Source organism: Etheostoma cragini, chromosome 13 (genome assembly GCF_013103735.1).
Source record: "Etheostoma cragini isolate CJK2018 chromosome 13, CSU_Ecrag_1.0, whole genome shotgun sequence".
NCBI classification, from domain to species: Eukaryota; Metazoa; Chordata; class Actinopteri; order Perciformes; family Percidae; genus Etheostoma; species Etheostoma cragini.
In genome coordinates this window covers 1,018,385-1,037,678 of record NC_048419.1, presented here as the reverse complement: position 1 = coordinate 1,037,678, position 19,294 = coordinate 1,018,385, and the positions used below count along the sequence as shown (strand labels likewise).

General features: G+C 42.6%; 1 protein-coding gene and 1 long non-coding RNA gene across 5 annotated transcripts in view; one reads left to right on the top strand and one right to left on the bottom strand.

Annotated features, from left to right (window-relative positions):
- spns2 (spinster homolog 2 (Drosophila)) overlaps nt 1-19,294 on the top strand; it is a 78,670-nt gene that overhangs the window by 14,269 nt on the left and 45,107 nt on the right. For all 4 annotated transcript variants that reach the window (XM_034889380.1, XM_034889382.1, XM_034889379.1 and 1 more), the window contains exon 2: nt 4,824-4,889. In XM_034889380.1, the coding sequence (XP_034745271.1) occupies nt 4,824-4,889 (66 nt within the window). The remainder of the gene's footprint in view (nt 1-4,823; nt 4,890-19,294) is intronic.
- Nucleotides 1,348-18,967, bottom strand: LOC117955146. The gene is made up of 3 exons (XR_004658971.1): nt 18,957-18,967; nt 3,847-3,852; nt 1,348-1,429 (listed from the first exon to the last, which is right to left on the bottom strand). It is a non-coding gene; the product is annotated as an uncharacterized LOC117955146 (long non-coding RNA).

The following is a 19,294-nucleotide window of genomic DNA, read 5'->3' as shown; positions in this document are numbered from 1 at the left end:
ACTGTCTTCAGCTGTAGAGTCTCTTCAGCTGAGCATCACAATACCTCCATGAATCCTGAAGTGTCAAAGGAAACAGAAATGTGGTCCTGGACTGTGCTGTTACACTGGAGAACAAGTCACTTTTTTGTCACTTGAATGAAAGCAAATGGGCTGAAGGACAGCTGCCTGTTCAAAGTCCAAAATTTGAATGACAAATTCTGAACATTGTCATATGCAAAAACCAAGCTGCTGCTAAGGATTTCTCTAATGCCTAGTCCCAAACTTTCTCTAAACACCTGACATAAATTAGACCACAGACCTCCATTTTATAGGTTTGTGTCCCAGGGTGCCAGCTGATAGGAGTTTTGCTCTATATGTTTTAGTACAGAAAGTATATGAAACCCAGGACCAAACACTCAGACATTCTGTCATTGGATGGAATTATAGTAAAAATATATATTATTCCTCATTGTGCTAGGAACCCACACATGGACCCCTGTGTGTCCCCAGACTCTACTTTTGGAACCAAAACTCTATTAAATGGGGCACATGCTGTACCAGGAGATATAATTGACCCGGAGATATAATTGAGTGTACAATGGAGTGTAGTGCATCCAATTGCTTGGTATCATATTGAGACTAACTTGATAGCTTGCACTACTCTCATTTTTCCTCTCGCTAACACTCTAGAAATGAGACACCTGTAAGAAAATGAAGAGAACTCACACAGTGACCACTGTGAGACTGAACATGACAAGACTATTTCGGTTATTTCTCAACAGTGGTGATTGAGATGAATGAGAAATTGCATTTCTCTTTGGTATTGACTAGTGCTCATTTTTGTCTAGGAGATGTAAATGTGATAGAAGGGAGATCTCATCTTGCGTTTCCTTTGCTTCTGTATGGGTCCATGCACCCCTTCAAGCCTGTTCATTAGGTCATCTTTGAAGTTAAACTGAGGGAGTGTACAGTATACTGTGTGTGTGTATGTGTGTGTATGTGTGAGTGAGTGTGTGTGTCAGAGGGAGTGGCCTGCAAAGTAGCTGTGACTGTGCTTTACTGTGAATGAAGATTGCTGTTATTGTGGTGTGCTGTCAGGAAGATCCACATTCCTGCCATGTACCGTGCTTGGCATCACGCTCACCTGAACACAGACCCCTGGAGGCCTGAGACGTGAGAAACTCATTAACGTTGTTAAAGTGCCCAGATTATGAAAAAATCACTTGATATGTCTGAATGTCCTCTGCCTTCAGTTTCTGGGTGACTTGTTCAAAATCTACACGGCTTTCTACTCCAAAAGAACTACTTCCTGTCCCTGTTCTACCAGTGAGATGTCTCACGCTGGAGCTAAAACAGAGACCTGTGAAAACAGGATCTGCAGCAATGTGCAGTACAACAAAAATACGGTGTTTTTAGAAAAGGAAACCATCTAAACCTATTGTGGTACAATCTCAAAATACAATTATGAACCTGGAAATTAGCAGAACATGGCCACTTTAATGCATTAAATGCAATGCTGTTGCAACCCTCTTTTCACTGTTGCTATGTTGTTTGTGTTTCCGTCATCATATAATAATCTGTGTAATTTAGGAACATGTAAGCAGATGCTGCACTGTGAGACACATCTGCAATCAGGGTCTTAGTACTGAAAAAGAGATTTAGAGATTTGGAAAGCTCAGCTCCTTTGTGGTCTCTTGACCTTTATCTCGTACGGCATTGCCATGACAACTAAACAAGGAGCTGCCCGCTTTGGTTGGGGTACATCATCATCAGTCTTAAGGGTTGTTCCTTCCAAAATCCCAAAACATGGATCTCAGGCAGATTAAGGAAAAAAGGTAACGAAACGAAGAGACCCAGCTGACAGGCGGTGGAAGGGGAAATGTAGGGGAGCAGGAAATCAAAAGGACAGAGTTTGATTGGCAAACAATTCTGTAAAAGTCCTGATTGAGAGCAGAGATGATAGTTGTGATAGGCTGCTACACAAACACAGAGCTGCTGGCCCTCTGTAATCCCTTACAGATTAGCACAGTTTATTACACAGCTCATTGCACTTCAATCTACTACAAGAAACATTGTTTCTTTCAAACAATTTTTGAAATGTGCACACATTTAGCTGCTGTAATGAAGAATGTAATGTACAGTGTAACATAATAACTTCTCATCGAATAGATCCAATCTTGTTGGAGGAATCTGGTTTATTCCTGTACTGATGCCCTCTGCTCTGCTTCCCTCATGCTGCAGTAACTAACAGTCTGCCAACTCTACCTTTATTAATTGTCTGGTAATCGTATGGCAAGTGTAGACGGGTGTGGCTCAGACAAATGCAGACTCTGTCCAGGAGGGACGCTCCACCATCTGGCATAGGAATCCCCTTCTCAGCAGGCTCTGTGTGTGTGTGTGTGTGTGTGTGTGTGTGCTTATGTGTGTGTGTGTGTGTGTGTGGGTGCACACACACGCACGCAATTGTGAACTTCTTCCAAGCTAATTAGAGTACAGCTGCGGTTGTACAGCACACTGTTAAACACTGTTGTATATAGACTGGCTTGACAAGGCCGGGGGGGCGTCACTGTCAACCTGTTTGCCAAGTTCATGTAGAGATGGCTACCTGATGTGTTTTATGAACTTAAGTGGTTTCGAGTCTGCGTGTGAGTGGAGGGAGGCGGATCAGCTCAGCAAACCCCTTCCTGCTTTTTTTATTTTGAGTCCCTAAAACTTCCTGAGGTGCATGAACAAGCGATGTCCTCCGTTCTACTTGGACTGATAATGAACTGAGATGTACCTGCCAAGAAATGTAATTGAGTCTAACCTGTCTTGAGGCAGTTGTTAAATAATTGCCACATTGTCTGCACCGACTGCTGTGAGAGCTACAAACAAGAAACAAAGTTAACACATTGGATTTTATTTTGCAGAATAGTCATTTAAGAAATTTAGATTCCTCTCATTTTGAGAGTAGACTGAAGCGTTGGTTTCACTGAAACTGACTGTAATGACTGCCAATATTTGCCAATGTTTGTGCAATAACACCGGCTTAAATCACCATGTGCAACAATCTGCTGTTACTATTTATTCATTATTACTGTTCACCATTACAATTCCTTAATACCGTAAATACAGTACATGTGATTATATTTCTTTTATTTCTATTTCTTCTCTGATATTTATATACGTCTTGCAACTGTAACACAGAATTTCCATTCGGGGATCAGTAAAGTATTTCTGATTCTGATTCTGTACTAGCATAGGAGCACAATTCCTATAAGTCACATCATTATGAAAGAGAAACCAGGAAAAGGATTGTGAGTGCAGCTTTCAAACAAGAATGCCACCTGTAGTGTGAGAATGTGAGCAGGTGGTTTGACTCAGATGACAGGAATCTAACGTATGTCTCTGCTCGCCTTTTACACCTTTGTCTTTCTGTTGACATTGGCAATGCCAATGCAGTGGAAGGCTTAATCAACGTCCATTATGTTGACTACATTATTTGCCGGCCTGGCTGCGATCTTTCTCCTCCTCTTCCAAGGCAACACACCTTGACATGACAAGGGCATGAGGCGTGAGTTATTTCTGAAAGTCTGCAGAGACTCAGGTGAACTAGTCTAGAGGTCATCTGTTGCTGGGTCATACTGGTCTGCTGGGCCTCAGAGGAGAGGAGAGACAGATCAGACGGCCCAGCCAGCTTTTTAAAATGTTAGTCATGCTGCTGTTCCATTTTCATGAGCTGTGTTGCAATCCCCAGGACCAGCCTGCCAGTTACACAGAGAACCAGCCAGCACTACCAAGTACACCCCATCGCATCTGGTTGCAAACATGTTCCATCTCTCTTTTCTATTCAGTTAGAAAAGAGGACTTTGAACCTCCTCCAACTACGGTGGTCTCAAGAGGAGCAGAATTCATTAGATATTTATTTGATGAAACGTGTTGCTTCGTGTTTACTGGTGCTTTAAATTGTATGTTCTCTATAAAAGGATTTATTTAACCCTTCAATCTTCCTCTGATCTTTTTCATTTTGATCTTCTGATGTTTATGATTTGTTAAAAAGTTTATAAGATTTGTTGTTCATGCTTTGCATGCTCAACTCGTTGAACACACCTACGTAATAATTTGATGAGCAGATATTGAGCTGTTCACATGCATTCCCTGTCCTACCTTTGGCCCTGCACCAGGTGTCATTCACTTCCTTAATGCATCAGAGACAGGCACACTAAGAGAATTTTCTCCATTCCAGCATAACTGCTCTCGGGTTACAGTAACAGGATTAGCACGACTTCAAAGGCATTGTGTTTTCTCAAAGTGGAGCGATGTTATGGTGCTGCTGTGTGTCTGTGGGACCAGAAATGTTGCCCTCATACAAATGGTTGCAATGTCATCTGGTGAAGCCCAAAATCAACTCACTGTGCTGGAGCTGCTCCCCAGAGCTGTGTGTGTGTGTGTGTGCGTGTGTGTGTGTGTGTGTGTGTGTGTGTATGTGTGTTATGGAAGTGTTTTTGTGTGTTTACCAGACGTAATTGTTGGTAGATAACACCCTGCGGTGAAACGTGTGCCACCATTTACTTCAAGTTCAGCCCTGTATGGCAGCCAAGAGAGCACTTATCAGGGATATTAGACCAGTCTTCAGGGATGATAAGTGAATGATCGTCTTTGAGGACTGTCTATCCATCATATCCAACAATAATCCCAGGCATAAAGTTAGAATCACTTTAACTCTATATCAAAAAGAGTTTTCTGTGTTTTCTGTGTTCTGAGTTTCTGTGTTTCAGCACCTGTGATTATTATTCAGATTCAGATTATGAATATGTTTATGTCTTGAAACCACATATAAGATCCCCTTCTCCTTCTGTTTACAGGGGTTCTGCTTGACATCCAGCGGCATTACGGAGTATCAGACAGTGGAATTGGCTTGTTGCAAACAGGTAGGCCTAAATCTCCTTTAATCCCATAATTGCAGGTGTGAAGTATTTCAGCTCAACACCTCAACACATTCTCATGTGATGAGGGTTATTATTGTGTAACACTGATGTTTCGGATGGAGTAATGAAAGGCTGTGGCTCTGACCCCGGGTCCTAGCAAAAATGCTCTTTTCACACACTTTTAACTTTACTAAAAGCTGTTATCTTCTTCCCTTAACCATGCTGCTTTATCTAAAGAGATAACCAGTTTCACTTTCCTCAGAAAACAGATAAAAGTTGGCTCATTTCTCCTGCCTCTAATTTATAGTCCACAAAGATGAAAGTTTTGAACAGAATTCAAACTATTAAAAGATAAATTGCCTCATACTGGCTCTAATTTATTGTGCAAGAATGCATGTCTCTCTCCATGGGCATTGATCAGAAGATTATCTGAAGTTATACCACCAACAATGTTGAGGTCTTCTTAATATTTTGAATACTTAGCACCACTGTATCTCAGGCTTAAGATAGGGAGTGAGATTTCCTAACAGCGTCAGGGCAGGTCAATAGAAAGGAAAACACGGTCCGGAGCCAGGCAGGCTGTTCTCCTGAGAGCCTGCATGCATGCACCCAGAGCGTCAGAGGACTCCGGCCCAGGGCAGGGTTTCCTGTTCCATTCTAGACCTCGATGAATTCACCTTTTTAGCGAGATACCTTGCAAAGCCCTCTCATTGGAGGACAGGACCCAGTCTCGTCTCCCATTCCCCTTAAACTCATTCAAACACCAACAAACTTGGACACAACGTGCCATTGAGGGCAGGCAGGCAGGTCTGAGTTGGTGGGGGGAAGAATACCGCCCAGTGTTTTCCTCCTTCACTAACTTTAGACCAACTTCAGCCGAATGGTGTGGTGAGGACAGAAATATCCAGCAACAAAAAGAAATCAGTGTTCTGTTGGTTTTTCTGTGAATACACCACTTTATCAATTCTAAATGTCATTTCCAGCCAGTTTGACTGTAGCATGGGGAATCTATATTTCACTGAAGTTAATTTTCTACCAGAAAGAATTTTTCCTTTACACACTCCTCCCCTTTATCTTCTGTTTTATGTTTTTGTTGATTTGTTTGCAGCAGCAGTAGCGTAAAGATGGCAGGCATGGTGTTTCAATGCAACTTTTTTTTATATCACTTCCGTTCAATTGATTGATTCACAAAAGTTAAACAACAAGTACAATGTGAAATGGGACACCCTGGTGAGCTATTTTCAGCGTGTGTAAAGGGCACTAGCAAAGACACTAGCAAATAATGCATAATATAAATACTGTTTGAATGAAAAAGGAAACATGTATTATGCAGTATTATTTACAACCTAACCACCCTACCTAAGTGGTCTCAAGACATGTATTCCATCCTCATATGATACCAGTACAGAACTTTAATGGTCCTGAATGTAGAGTCAAACACGTTATAAAAGTTTTATTCAATCAGGGTACCTGAGTTGGTGAAAACACACTCCCCTGCACTGAAATCGTAACAAGAAACAGGAAACTGTGAAGGCTGTTTGACTCTTAATTCTGTTTGCATTGGCTCATTATCTGGGTTATGCACACTACCACACAGACTCACCCACTCTTAAACACACACAGTATATGTTGTATGTAGTAGGGGGGCATGTGTGGCTGATGTGCCCTCTGCACCGTCTCTGAGAGGCTCCCTGTTGTCCAGGCTTAAAGCAGGGCTGCTGTGAGTTTTGGTTTGCCTGGCCTGTCCCGGCCTGTCGTGGTTCAGACTCCGCTTGGCCCCTGATCCCCAGGCGACCTCTTTCTCACACTGGCCTGAGGAATGCTGGGTGTCCGGGCCTTAAGCCGTGAGAGCAGGATAGGCCCAGACAGGGAGCCTAGGTGTGAAGAAAAGGTTAGGACGTTGACGTAATCATGGAGCTGGAAGGCAGCGTCTCAGTGTGTGTGTCTGTGTGTGTGTGTGTGTGTGTATATGTTTACAGTATGCATGTGTTCCGTCCGGTTTCCCCCACACCCCACTTCCGTCTCCAGAGGGAACAATCCATGCCTCTGTGCGCACCTGCAGGCTAGGCCAGGCCAGGCCAGGCCAGGCCTGGCCAGGCCCGGCTCTGCCTTCCCTCCGTCCTCGCTCCCTCTGTCCTGGCAGCTTACGTCCACCTGGGAAAGCAAACTGCCAACGTAGGTGTTTTACAGGCAGTGGGTGATGTGTGCGCTGATGCTTTCTCTATTTCTCTGCTGCCAGGTCACCCTCACACTTTAAAAAAACACTAACCACATAGTACAGGATCCCAGCACTAGAACAAACACACGTGTGAGTCAGAATCACTTCACGGGCTTGTTTCTGGTTCAGTTTGAGTAAAGGATAGTTTTGACCCTTTTCTTTGGCTAGTGATCAGAACTACTGGAATGAAAAATTTCCCATATCTAGAAGTTACTGACAAGTTGTTTCCTTTGGGAAAACAATCCTGAGAGTCTAAAGAGCACCAGAGGAGCTCTTTAGACATGCTTGACTCGTCAGATGTAATTTTTCCAGAATAAGCCCACAATCGTGGTCAATGTACTTCTCCATGTCTTGTTTTAAGATATTGATACTGCATTGGTCTTGAGACTGGATGGGCGGGTAAGATGAATGCGTTTCGCAGCGTGGTGAGAGTAAACACAGTGTTTTCAAGCTAAAGGACAACTCATGGAAAATACCTTGTGGTGAGCTCAGTCTCCGCAGCAGCAGTTATTTCTGTTATTTGGTAACACCAGCCCCTCCGAAAGCAGCTTACACAACAGCAATTGACGTGAGGTATGTGCTGGGTGTCATTATTGCCTGAGGTGAGGTCCCAGCTCCTTGTGTAAGAGGATAAGGTGTCCATAGCTGTCAGATTAGGGGTAATGGCAGGCCTGGAGCTTCTTGGCCTGTCCGTCAGAATGGTGAGATGGTTTCACAGGAGCTCAGCAGACCTGTCAGAGCACCGGGGCAGCCTGAGCTCACGCTCCCACTGGAGATGGCAGGCCCCCGTGCTAATGGCCCCCAGGTAGCGGCTAAGTGAGTGACACTCCCACGCAGCTGTGAACAGGACCAGTCCCGAGGGTACAAGGGGAACCAAAGGTTAATGGAAGGGAGGAAGAGGAGAGGGGTTCACCTGGATGGTATTACCTTTGGTTTGTGGGGACTTTTGAGCACTTCTGTTAACCATAGCTAACGCGCTAAGGTTATTATATTCAAGTGCTTTGAGGCGAATCACAAAAAACAGTCTTAATGGGTTGAATCATCCCTTACAATGGAAGCTGACATAATAATTATCTGCCGCTGGTTTAGCATGGAAGCAGAGTTATTGGGTCAGTCAGGCTGGATGTACAGTGGGCGGAGGCTTGATAAGGAGCTGACGCTTAAAACAGCTTGCAGACTGTCTGTACCCTGTACTGTGTGTGGCTGCCCACCGTGTCTGTAACAAGACACCAGCACACACACACACACACACACCAACTGACATTGCCCCAGTCTTAACATGGTGTGGGGCTGCCTTGCAGCCAGTATGTGAGCTGTAAGAAATGAGACCACAGGTGCAGTGTAAGACAGGCTGGAGCTCTGCTAACATATCAGACTTACACTTAAAAAGCTTTGAGCCTAAACTACAAGAAGTCAGCATTGTACTAAGTAAACTGATGGTTTATCCCAGCTATAGCTGTTATTCACTGGGTCTGAGGTGTGACCACTTGTCTGGGATTATGGTCAGTGTCTACCGCTGAATGAAGGCCTCTCTGATTTCCTCTTTCACAGTGGGAAGTTGGGCTATCAATGCTTGATCAGCTGTTTGGCCCCTCACAGCTGCTCCAATTTTGTCTCTTGCCCTCGTTGGTATCCCCCTGTATACCTCCTCTCTCTATCTCTCTATCCCTGTCTCTCAATCGCTCTCTATCCCTTTTCTCTATCTCTCTCTATCTCTCTCTATCAGCAGTTTGCCAGCTGTTGTTGTCTTGTTGTCACTTCCACTGGCACGTTATAAAAGTTAGAGGAGACGGAGGGATGAAGGGAAATGGAGGAAGAAGAAACAGCCACCTGTGACTTCATCTTTCTGGTCATGCATGGCATCGAGGTTTATTCTTCTCCAATATTGATTCCCAAAGCCAAATAATTGCATTGTGATGGTGTTCAGCAGCCCCTCTCCTGCTGAGACGAGAATAGAACGATGACCTGATGGTGCATCGTGTATGCGTTGCAGCGTGTGTGTATGTGTGTCTCTATCTCAGGCTGGTTTTATAGGCCATGTCTCGGAGGAGGGCAGCTGTTGGGTGATGATTGGCACCCTGCTCCCCGTCTCCTTCCCTCTTCCTTACTGTCAACAAACCAACAGCACTGGCCATGAGTGACTCCAATCCAATCAGGATTTTAAGGCCAATTAAACAAACGTTCTGTCAACTCCTCTTCATGTAAAAGTCCTATCAGATCTCTAATAGCCTCTTATTTTTAAGCACCATAGAAACTGCACCAACACTGGAGAGGCGGGGGTTATTTTGGTTGGGTTAAAGATTTTAAAATAGACCTGACATTTAGTGATCGAGCACTTCTGGCATTAAGATCTCCGGTGATATTTTCTCCTGCTTCTCAGAAAAACGAGGCTGAACACAGATCGATTGTTTGAAGCCACGGGAGATTGCTTGAGTCGTTCTGCTTCGAGTGACACCACCAGATCAATTAGGAAAACACACACACACACACACAAACACATTCCACACCCTCAAACACATGTTGTATTCATACAAACCCTAGCAAGTCAAGGTCAAAGATGCTTCTTGCTCATTTGGTCTAATTTCATTCATCACTAAAGGAGTGAGTGTGTGTGTGTGTGTGTGTGTGTGTGTGTGTGTGTGTGTGTGTGTTTGTCAATCCTAGTGTACATACCCCATTAGTCCCAATAACAAGGGTAACACACAAGAACACAAACACAGACAAGCAGGGTCCTCTGTCATTTCAGCCGGAGCTTGTCATTGAGCTGGCTGCTCCTGTAGTTACTGCGGGAAGAAGGCAGGAGAGAAAAACTCCTCACCCTGCGCTCGAGTGCTCTGCTGGATCTCAGCTCGCGGCCCTGTCACCACAGCAGGAAAGGATCCCTGGGAAAAAGAAACTACAGGTTTTTTATTAATGCTGCAGCTTGGATCGCAGTCTGGAAGTTAGAGTAACTGACTGCACATCTCACTACTGTTTTCATTTTAGTACAGAAGCAAGTGCCTTTTTTTAGTTTTATTATAACCATATGTGTTTGCTTATAATACGCACTGGTTATGTGCAAAAATGATGTTCCAATGCACTCTTGCCAGCCCGCTTGGAATTTGTAGGAGCGTGTAATGCTCCCCAGCTGCAACTCTCCCACTCAGCAGGTAGTAGAGAGTTGTGCTGCCGCTGCAGCGGCGGCAACAGGTTATCACACTCTCAAAGTAGCTGAATGATTGAATAAAAGAAAAAGGGTTTAAGTTGGCATTAGGTTGTGCTTGATGGCAGCTTCTGCAGGAATAAGCTGCTGAGTTTGACAGAAACAGGCGAGAGAGTCCCACACGGGTGTTTCCCAGGCCGCATGTGGCATTTATCAAACAGCATTGGTAATCCAACACCGGTGAAGTCTGACAGAGGAGTTTCTGAGAGGGAATAAGCGGTGATCAGAAATGTGAGGAATGCAGAAATGTTTGGGGTGCCAAAAAAAGAAATCCAGGAGGCAGAGATGTGATGTATTAGAATGTCTGAGTTAAGACACATTGGTCAGCTCCGGTGTCACACTCAAACCCAAGTTATGTGTCACACCCTCCACAGGCAGTCCCATTAAGCATTAGAAGAAGAAGAAACAAAGCTGCCACTCCCACTGCTGCTACTCACCTGATAGAAAACACAACACGCTGTTGCTACAGTGCACTGGTCACCACGGATTAGATGGTGATGACATAATGGGATGGCATGTCTTTTCTTTGCAGACTATCCCATTCAGTGACACATTCAAGTTAATAAAATATAGGTATGTATGCAACATTGTTTCCTTTGAAGCACTGAATATTGATGTTTTGATCTTTTGATGAGTATTATAGTGAGAGTAAATTGCTCGGCTCTATGTGGATACACATATATGGAGCCTATTATGAGACCCAGAACTCAGCTTTTGATGTAATGCTTTGTTAAATAGAATACACCAGAGACGGTGCAAACCTCCAGGCTGCTTTCTCTTTAACAAATGCATGCTGTGCACAGCTGTAAACCTACCATGCCATTTTAACATCTGGAATGCTAGAATTTCACATTTGCTTCCACTAAAGTAGTTAAACAAACATAATACCATACTACACATGAATAATCCTAAATATAATACTCAACAATCTTGCAGAGAGATAGAGAGAAGGAGAGAGGGGGTGAGTGAGCTGCTATACCAAAGATTTAAAAACAATATTTAAATTGTACACTAATAATAAGCTTTAACATAGGGAGTTTATTAAACTGATACAAAGTCTCTTCCTCTCTGGAAACAATGAGGATTCTTCTACCTGGAAATTCATGGAGCGTTGTTTCACATGAGCCAGTGAAAGAATTCAGGTACTTTTCCATGTGTGCAAACATGCACATGAATCAGTTTGAATCAGGACACCTATGGCTGTCATGGGGGGTTAGGGTTAGTGATAGTGGTCTGCATTTGTTTTAATTTTTTTTTTATTGATAAAGGGCTTCTTCTTATATTTGACGGCACGTATTGGCTGGAGAGTTGGAACACAGACCAACTGCTCCCAGGACTGGCTAGTGCTGCCGGTTCATTAAATCTGGGATCTGGGAAAGACTGTTTTAGATCTTTTGCATCACACATTTGGAATGAATTGCAGTGTACTTTCAAGCTTAATACTCTTGTTTCAATGGTTCAGTTCCCGAAATCTAGTCAAAGTCCTGATTGATCTTAGCTGTGTTTTAATGCGTTTTCTACTACTCAGGTCTCTCTTGAAAATGTCTTCTTTAGAATTAGAACTGATGTTCATTTATTATGAAAGTTTCACCCTGTGAAGAAAAAGCTCCAACAGATTTAGTGGGGGGTGTTGTCAAAGATGTGTCAGCCAGCAGCTCATGCCAAATACACTGAAGTGGCAGTCCCATATCACAGACAGATTCATTCATTCTAAGTCTTTTCATCAGTTTTCTAAAATTGCACCCATGCATCCCTGTTATCTGCTGCCGAGTGGGATGCTAATGTCAGTCTACCGTTATTCTGTTCCTTTACTGAGGAGAGTTACATATGGCCGGAGTGCCTGCCATTCTGTGTGTGATGGGATCCTTGACAGTGGTGCGGAGGGCTGGGTTACCTGTATTTCCCCAACATTGCCATTGCCTTCTACACAACGTTTGAACTGGTAACAACAAGTATGGTTCTCACATTATATTTGAATGATAATGTATTGTATCGTTATATCACAAGCAGAAATTCTTATATTTTTGGACTGAATGGTTCTGCCCATCGGTGCGTTCATAGCAGTCCATAGCAGTGCATTCATACAAAGCATCACACAAATGATTATATAATCAATTGTCAATCTGTATGATAAAGAGGCCTAGACTTGAGACCTTGAGTTAGGAAGCTGTTTTCACTGACTAACAGATATCCGTCATCCATAGTAACGCCTCCAGTTGCAACAGGTAGATAACCTTGTAATGACAAAAAGGGCCGAGGCACAAAACGCACCGAAGAAGTTGTATTCATGGAAGTGGCGTGTTTGCGCTGTTCTGAACGCTGACACCAAGACACACTGCTCGTCCGCAGCTAACAGGTCAAAGTGACACTCTGCGGTGCTGCAAATGGCACCGAATGACCACGCCGAGCCTGCAGACACGTGCAGACCTGCACACAGGATGTGCTTCTCCTGTTCCTCTAATTCTGTCTCTGGCAGCTGAAGGACATTTTAATTCCTCAAACTCTCAAAGTCTATCCTGACTGTCAGGTTTCACAGCTGTGGGGACTACAGTGCCTTCAGCTACAGTGGGAAATACCCATATCGCAACCTAGAATAAATAAATAAAAGATGACAGGAAAGCAGAGCTAATTGGTGAGAGATCTGGCTTTAAGGCGGTAGAGCAGTGTAATGGTGTCATTTATAACTATGCATTATTGGTTTGCATCCCATGTTGGTAACAAATACTGTTGCATGTTAACACATTTTTTCTCAGTTCAGCTTCTTGTGGTTCTTCTTCTATTTTTAATAACCCAGAGAATCAAACGTGTCCCTGAAATCCTCCATTTTGCAATCTGCCACTGCAGCATTGCTTTGTGCCACTTGATATGAAATAATATATAAAATAAAACATTGATTTTAATTTCAAGAAGGATCACTTGAATCTGTGACAGATCATATTTACTGTGAAAGTCTAATCTCAGAGGTAGGAGCTTACTGTAAAGGGAGCAGCAGGATACTTTCTGAAGGGATTAAGGTGCTTTTTATTACTTTCTTTTCCACTTTTCAATCACTGTCAGTCACCTTCACGAGGAATGTGAGCTACTCCATGTTCAAGTGTCTCAATGCCTTTCTGTTAAAAAAAAGGATCAAATGGGCTGCTGAGCGTTTGGTATCCTACGGCCGATAGCAGAGCCTCACAGGTGCTCTCTTCAGGGGAAACTAGTGTTTCATAGGGAAATGTATCCGTACAGGCTTAGTGAATATCAATCACACACACACACTCACACACACATACACATACTCATACACACACTCAACATACGTGGGCCTGCATCTCCTCCTGATGCTCTATTCACAGTGGCATTGAATCATAGGGGGTGAGTCATCCAGGATTCTGGAATAGAGTGATTTCACTCTATTCCAGGATACGATTCTGCTCATGACAAAAGATCATCAACGAAGATGGTGATGAAAATAAAGGATGATAAATGATTAAGTTAGGACATTTACAGTACCATACTGTTTCTCAGTGCTTGGAGGTAGCCAGTGGACATGTTCAGCATGATTCACCTGAGTCCGACACCACAGTAATGGCACACCTGACTCTCGGGAATACCTGTTCTCGTGTCTGCTGTTAGACTTCTCGCACAGCCATTGTCCTCTCATGGAATGTGCTAAGACTATGGTAAGTGATGTTAATTCCTCACTGCGCCACTGTGGGAAATATGCACAGCATCTTATTTGGAATTTAAAGAACATCAGAACCAGTTTGGCACTCCCACCTGAAGCACACATACTGTACATGATCAGAATTACAATTCTTTGTATTCTATTATTTATTTGTAGACTGCTAGATATATTCTGTCAGAAGTACACAGAGTTCCAGAGACTTTGACTTTTTTGCTTTGACCTCTGGCTACAAAGAGAATGAAATGGTTAAAAAGAAATTATGATGAATCTATCTTCTATTCAGAGAATTTAAAATACAATGCAGTTTCCATATTCACCTATTGGCTTTGTGCTGCATTGTAATGAGTATACACTACATCATAATTTAATCAACCGCACAACTTGTTTTTATTACTTCTGTGGATATGACAATTACTCCCAGCCTATTAGGAGGGAGTCATGAGATAAACACTGGTTTTAAAAGAAAGGAATGTGTTTGTTTAGTTAATAGCGTGGAGAATGTTTCATCATGAGTCTAATGATAAAGGCATGATGTCAGCCACTGCTGATACTGAAGGGCTTGGTTAAGGTGTTTTCCAGTCTACTGTTGAGTCATTTTCCTCAGAAATAGATAACTGAGAGATATGATAATTACACACCAACAAGGAAAACTGTAATTATCAAAACTAAAAGTCATTCATTCAGGAATACAACCTGCCTCATATAAAAGGCATGTTTTATCTATATAAAGATATAAAATCTCATTATCAGTGTCAGTATCTCATCCAATCTGTCATTTGTTACATTATCAGACGGAAACGCCGGTGTTTCACGTGATTGGGAGCAATAATAAAAGCAACCTCTGCCTGGATGACACTGAGACTGCAGCTTGAGCCAGTCACTGCAGGGACAAGGTAGTCAAAGCTGACCATTGTTCTATAAAAGAGGTTGTAAAAATCTCCCCCCCCCTTTGGCCTGCAGTGAAAACGTCCACAGACTAGGCCTGCTCCAGACATCACCTCCCCACTGTTTGGGCTTTCCTGCTCCGCTTGCACTTTATTTTTGAAAGATTGCCATCTTTGGCAATTAGCCAGGCCTTATCTCTGGTGGCACTTTGGAGATCACACAAACATGTGTTGTTCCACTGCATCAACAAGAATAAGCACGGGGACAATGGTGTTCAGAGGAGGAATGTGACCTGTGAGGACGGGCAACATTTTATGAATGTTTCATATTCAAGTGCTGTTTACTGTATGTCAATCAAACCTTTCCATCCGTTGCAGTTGCAGCAGGCTACCTGTTCACAGAGCCATTCAAGGTGTTTCAGACTGCACAATTAGACATGTCCCTATCTGCAGATTGAGTCTTGAATAATTTAACCTTTCCTATCAGGTTTTGTCGTTCTAACTGCCTGGGCTGAGAGTTTTGGGTGGGACTTATTGTTAGGCATGGTTTGTTTGTCCTCCCTACAATGTCCAGAAATAGACTGAGCACATTCATTGGGTCCATCCTCTCTAATAAAGCCAAACACACGGTGCCTGTTCAGACTTATAAAAATAAATCCCATAAAGAACGTGATGTCGTCTCAAGTTGTTAAGCCTTTCACATTCTGGATCCCTCAAACTGAGCTGCACACGGAGGAGGAAATCATTGTTTCCAAGCATGACAGATTTCTTCATAAAAGACTGACAGGAGAACAGTAGGGGGGTTTTACAGGCGGTCTTTATATTGACAAGGCATTTCCTGGGAGCAGATGAGCATCCCAAAAATAATGTGATACCAGTGTGCATTTGGTCTCACTGACAGCTTGTGTTTTTTTTAATGCAGATTATTCGTATGCCATTCTGTAAATGCACCATCTCATAATATGTATCACTGGATTAAAATGGCGCCATGAAAGATTCCTTTTGATATGTGTCAAATGAAATCAACCAGGTCTTTTTTGTGAATCCACATGATACTGGATGTTGTCTTTTAATCTTTACAACATGTTTTATCGACAGTCTGCAATACTTTTGTCATTCTAAACAAAGTCTAATTCAAAATATTTTATTCCCTCTCCGATCTATAAATCAGTTCAAAGACAACCAGACTGACTCTCTACATTCAAACCGTAGAGCCCAGCCGGCTTGTCGGTGCTGACTCTGATGAGAACGAATTTGACAAAAGAGAAAATGGACTAATGCAACCTGATTCTGTGAAAGGGTGTACATGTTTTTTATTTAAAGTTAAAGAAAACTGACAACATTCCTTTATCCATCTTAGCATCTATTTGTGACAGCAATTCATCATCTTATTATTCTAACGTTTCAAAGCAGCTCCTTGACTAAATGTTTAACTGACACACATTCTCTGTTGGGTCGCTTAGTCAGCATGATTCAAAATGTAAAAAGGTATTATAGAAAATAGTTCTATTTTGCCCAGTTCTGCAACAAGGAGTTAAAGGATGAGGTGTTATCTCCTTCTTTTCAGTTTCATCTTTGCTTACACTGAAGCTAATTTACATAATTTGATATTAAAGCAATATAAAACAAGGCTCCCTTCCCTGGGAGGTTAAAGGGTCCCATAACATGCTCATTTAAGGTTCATACTTGTATTTTGGGTTTCTACTAGAACATGTTTGCATGATTTTATGTTAAAAAACATCATTTTTCTTATACCTGTATTCTCACTTTGTCTAAAACGTCATTTTAAGCCCCCCCTCCCAAAAAAGCGTAATCTGCTCTGATTGGTCAGCTTTTCTGGGTGTTTGCATCTGGACTCTCTGAGTCATTGCACTGCCAATGCATCTGACCAATGACTGTAGCGGCCCTGTAGCAGCACTTCCTACCAACATCTGGTGTAGCTGGGACATCGTACAGAAGTCCTGACGGCTCGTTCAAGGCACAGTTAGTGAACACGGGCTGTGTGCAGAGCATTTTGAAGCACCTTCAAACTGCTTTTTAATCATAACAAAGACATGGAAATCCCACTTTTTAAAACACAAGGCCTTTAACACTAAATACATGCGTGCATGCAGTAAAGACCTAAATTCATTCCCATGTGCTGACACTGCTGAGAGGTGAAAATGAGCCTAAAGAAAAAGTGTAGCTTGTCAACAAGATCAGAAAATTACATAAAATAAGACACGCAGAGAGAGATGGAGATGTGTGGTCCTGCTAATGACTTCAAATAGGCCAGTTAATGATGTAATTTTGACAAGCTGTTAAACAGTGAGACTAATGCTATCCGGGCCCGTGGCTTTCAGAAGCCACATGGAACCAGCTGGTGGGGTGTGATTGTAGACCTCTCCCTCATCTTATCTCCCGTTTGCACTGCAGCACACCCTGCTCTGTGTGTGGATGTGTGTGTGGATGTGTGTTCTAGCAGTGCTGTGGCTGCACAGCGAGCTGGTAAAGCTCTTTAGAGAGCCGGACCTGCACTGAACAGTCATCAGTGTCCTTTAACATTACACAACCTGCAGCACTTAGCCACATAAATGCTCACAATGGAGGCTGAAGAAAGACAGAGGAGGGAGAAGGGAGCGCAGGCAACAAGAGGGACAGAACGGGGGGGTAGAGAGGGAAAACATACTGGTGGGAGAAAGACTCGTTCACCTGTAAAAACCCAATTTATTCATTCATTAATAATTATTCAGATTAGATTTAAATTAGATTTTAGATTACATTTCCCTTTTTGAAATGGGATTTCTTTCTCCAAATGACACAGTGAGGTCACGCTGAAGGATACGAGCAGGCTGTTTTATCTATAAAACATTACTTCATAAATTATGAATGATAGTATTTTGATAATAAATCTATTAATATATCATTTTAATAGTAATTCAGTTCTCAAGACATAATCATTTGTCAGAGAGGTGATTCTGGGCACCCGGATAGCTCAGTTGGTAGAGCAGGTCTCCATAAATAGAGGTTTACTCCTCGATCCTGGTTCAACTCCGACCAGCGACCCCACCCCGCTTTCCCCATTCATGTCTTCAGCTATCCTGTCAAATAAAGGCCTAAAATAACCTAAAAAATAATAATTGCACTATATTTCCTTAAAAAATGACTACAGAATGTCTACTGTTTGCTGTGTTATATTAAAATATGCCCTATGATGTACTATTTGATGTATCTTTATGTGCATGTTGCTGCTGCTTTTGTAGGTTTCTTTCCCCCTTTCTCTCTTTCTTCTGATATGTATAATAGCAATACTATTTATTTACAGCATCAATATCAAAACCGCCCTGTAGCACTAACAGAAAAATGTTATTAAAAAGGAAAATAAATCATGGATAATGGAAAGTGGTTCCGCCTGCACCGATCAATGACCGGCTTGAATACCTCCAGCAAAGTAAAGTAACCTGATTGATTTCACTCTATTTTTTTGGGGATAACTCTTTTCACAAAATATGGTTAAAAAATGACTCTTTTTTATCAAACCTTAATATCTCATGTCAAAACAGTTATGCAATAATCAGATTATTGCCCCTTTGGCCTCAGCAGCTGTGGGACTGTGTTGCCTGTGTCTTATATAACACCCCCCCCTCTATTCTCTTCATCTCCTCCCTTCCTCTTCTGTATGTTTATGATGATGATGTGTCAGAACACTCCAGCCGGCCCCCCTGTCTCCCCCCCACCGCTGTCAAGACTAACATCTTCCCTCCGCAAAGACGCAAAACACGGTTTTAGAGCATTAAAAATTCAGGTCTGTTAGGGTTGGTCCTACTCATAAATATTGACTAAAAGCCAGACTAACAAGGCGTCTAGTCGTCCAGTCAGCAGCGGGGCCATTAGGGGAGGACACTTTACAGCACAGTGTTCCTTTCACTGGGACATAAGTCTGGTTGTAAGAAATTAAGATGGAGGGATTATTTATGGCCACAGAGTCACCTCAGATTCACCACGGCCCTCTTTAGAGATTTGTTTGATTCAAACAAACTGACAACACATAATCTCTCTCTTTTAAGAGCTTCTGTATTTGGCCACATTCCAAATTGAGTCCTTCCCAATGTGAGACACTACATTTAAACTCCTTCCCTCTCTTTTTACACATTGAATCCTGTACAACCCGCATCACCTTTGTCAGTGACATGTCCCAGTGCTGTATCATCTGTATTTAATAATCTTCTGCCAGGTTTCTTGTAATGTGTGTAGAATAAGTATAATGGAATCCTAATTGGTTGGAGATGAATGGAGGTGTCCTCTGGCAGTCCTTCACTGTGTCTCTGGCTGACTGGTATCACACAGTCAATCTCGACAGGTCTTGGCTTAACAAGTGGACCTGAAAGCTAAAATACTCTCACTCCAGTTGGAATTCTGTTTTTTTTTTAAGAGCAAGATGCAATGGAGAAACAC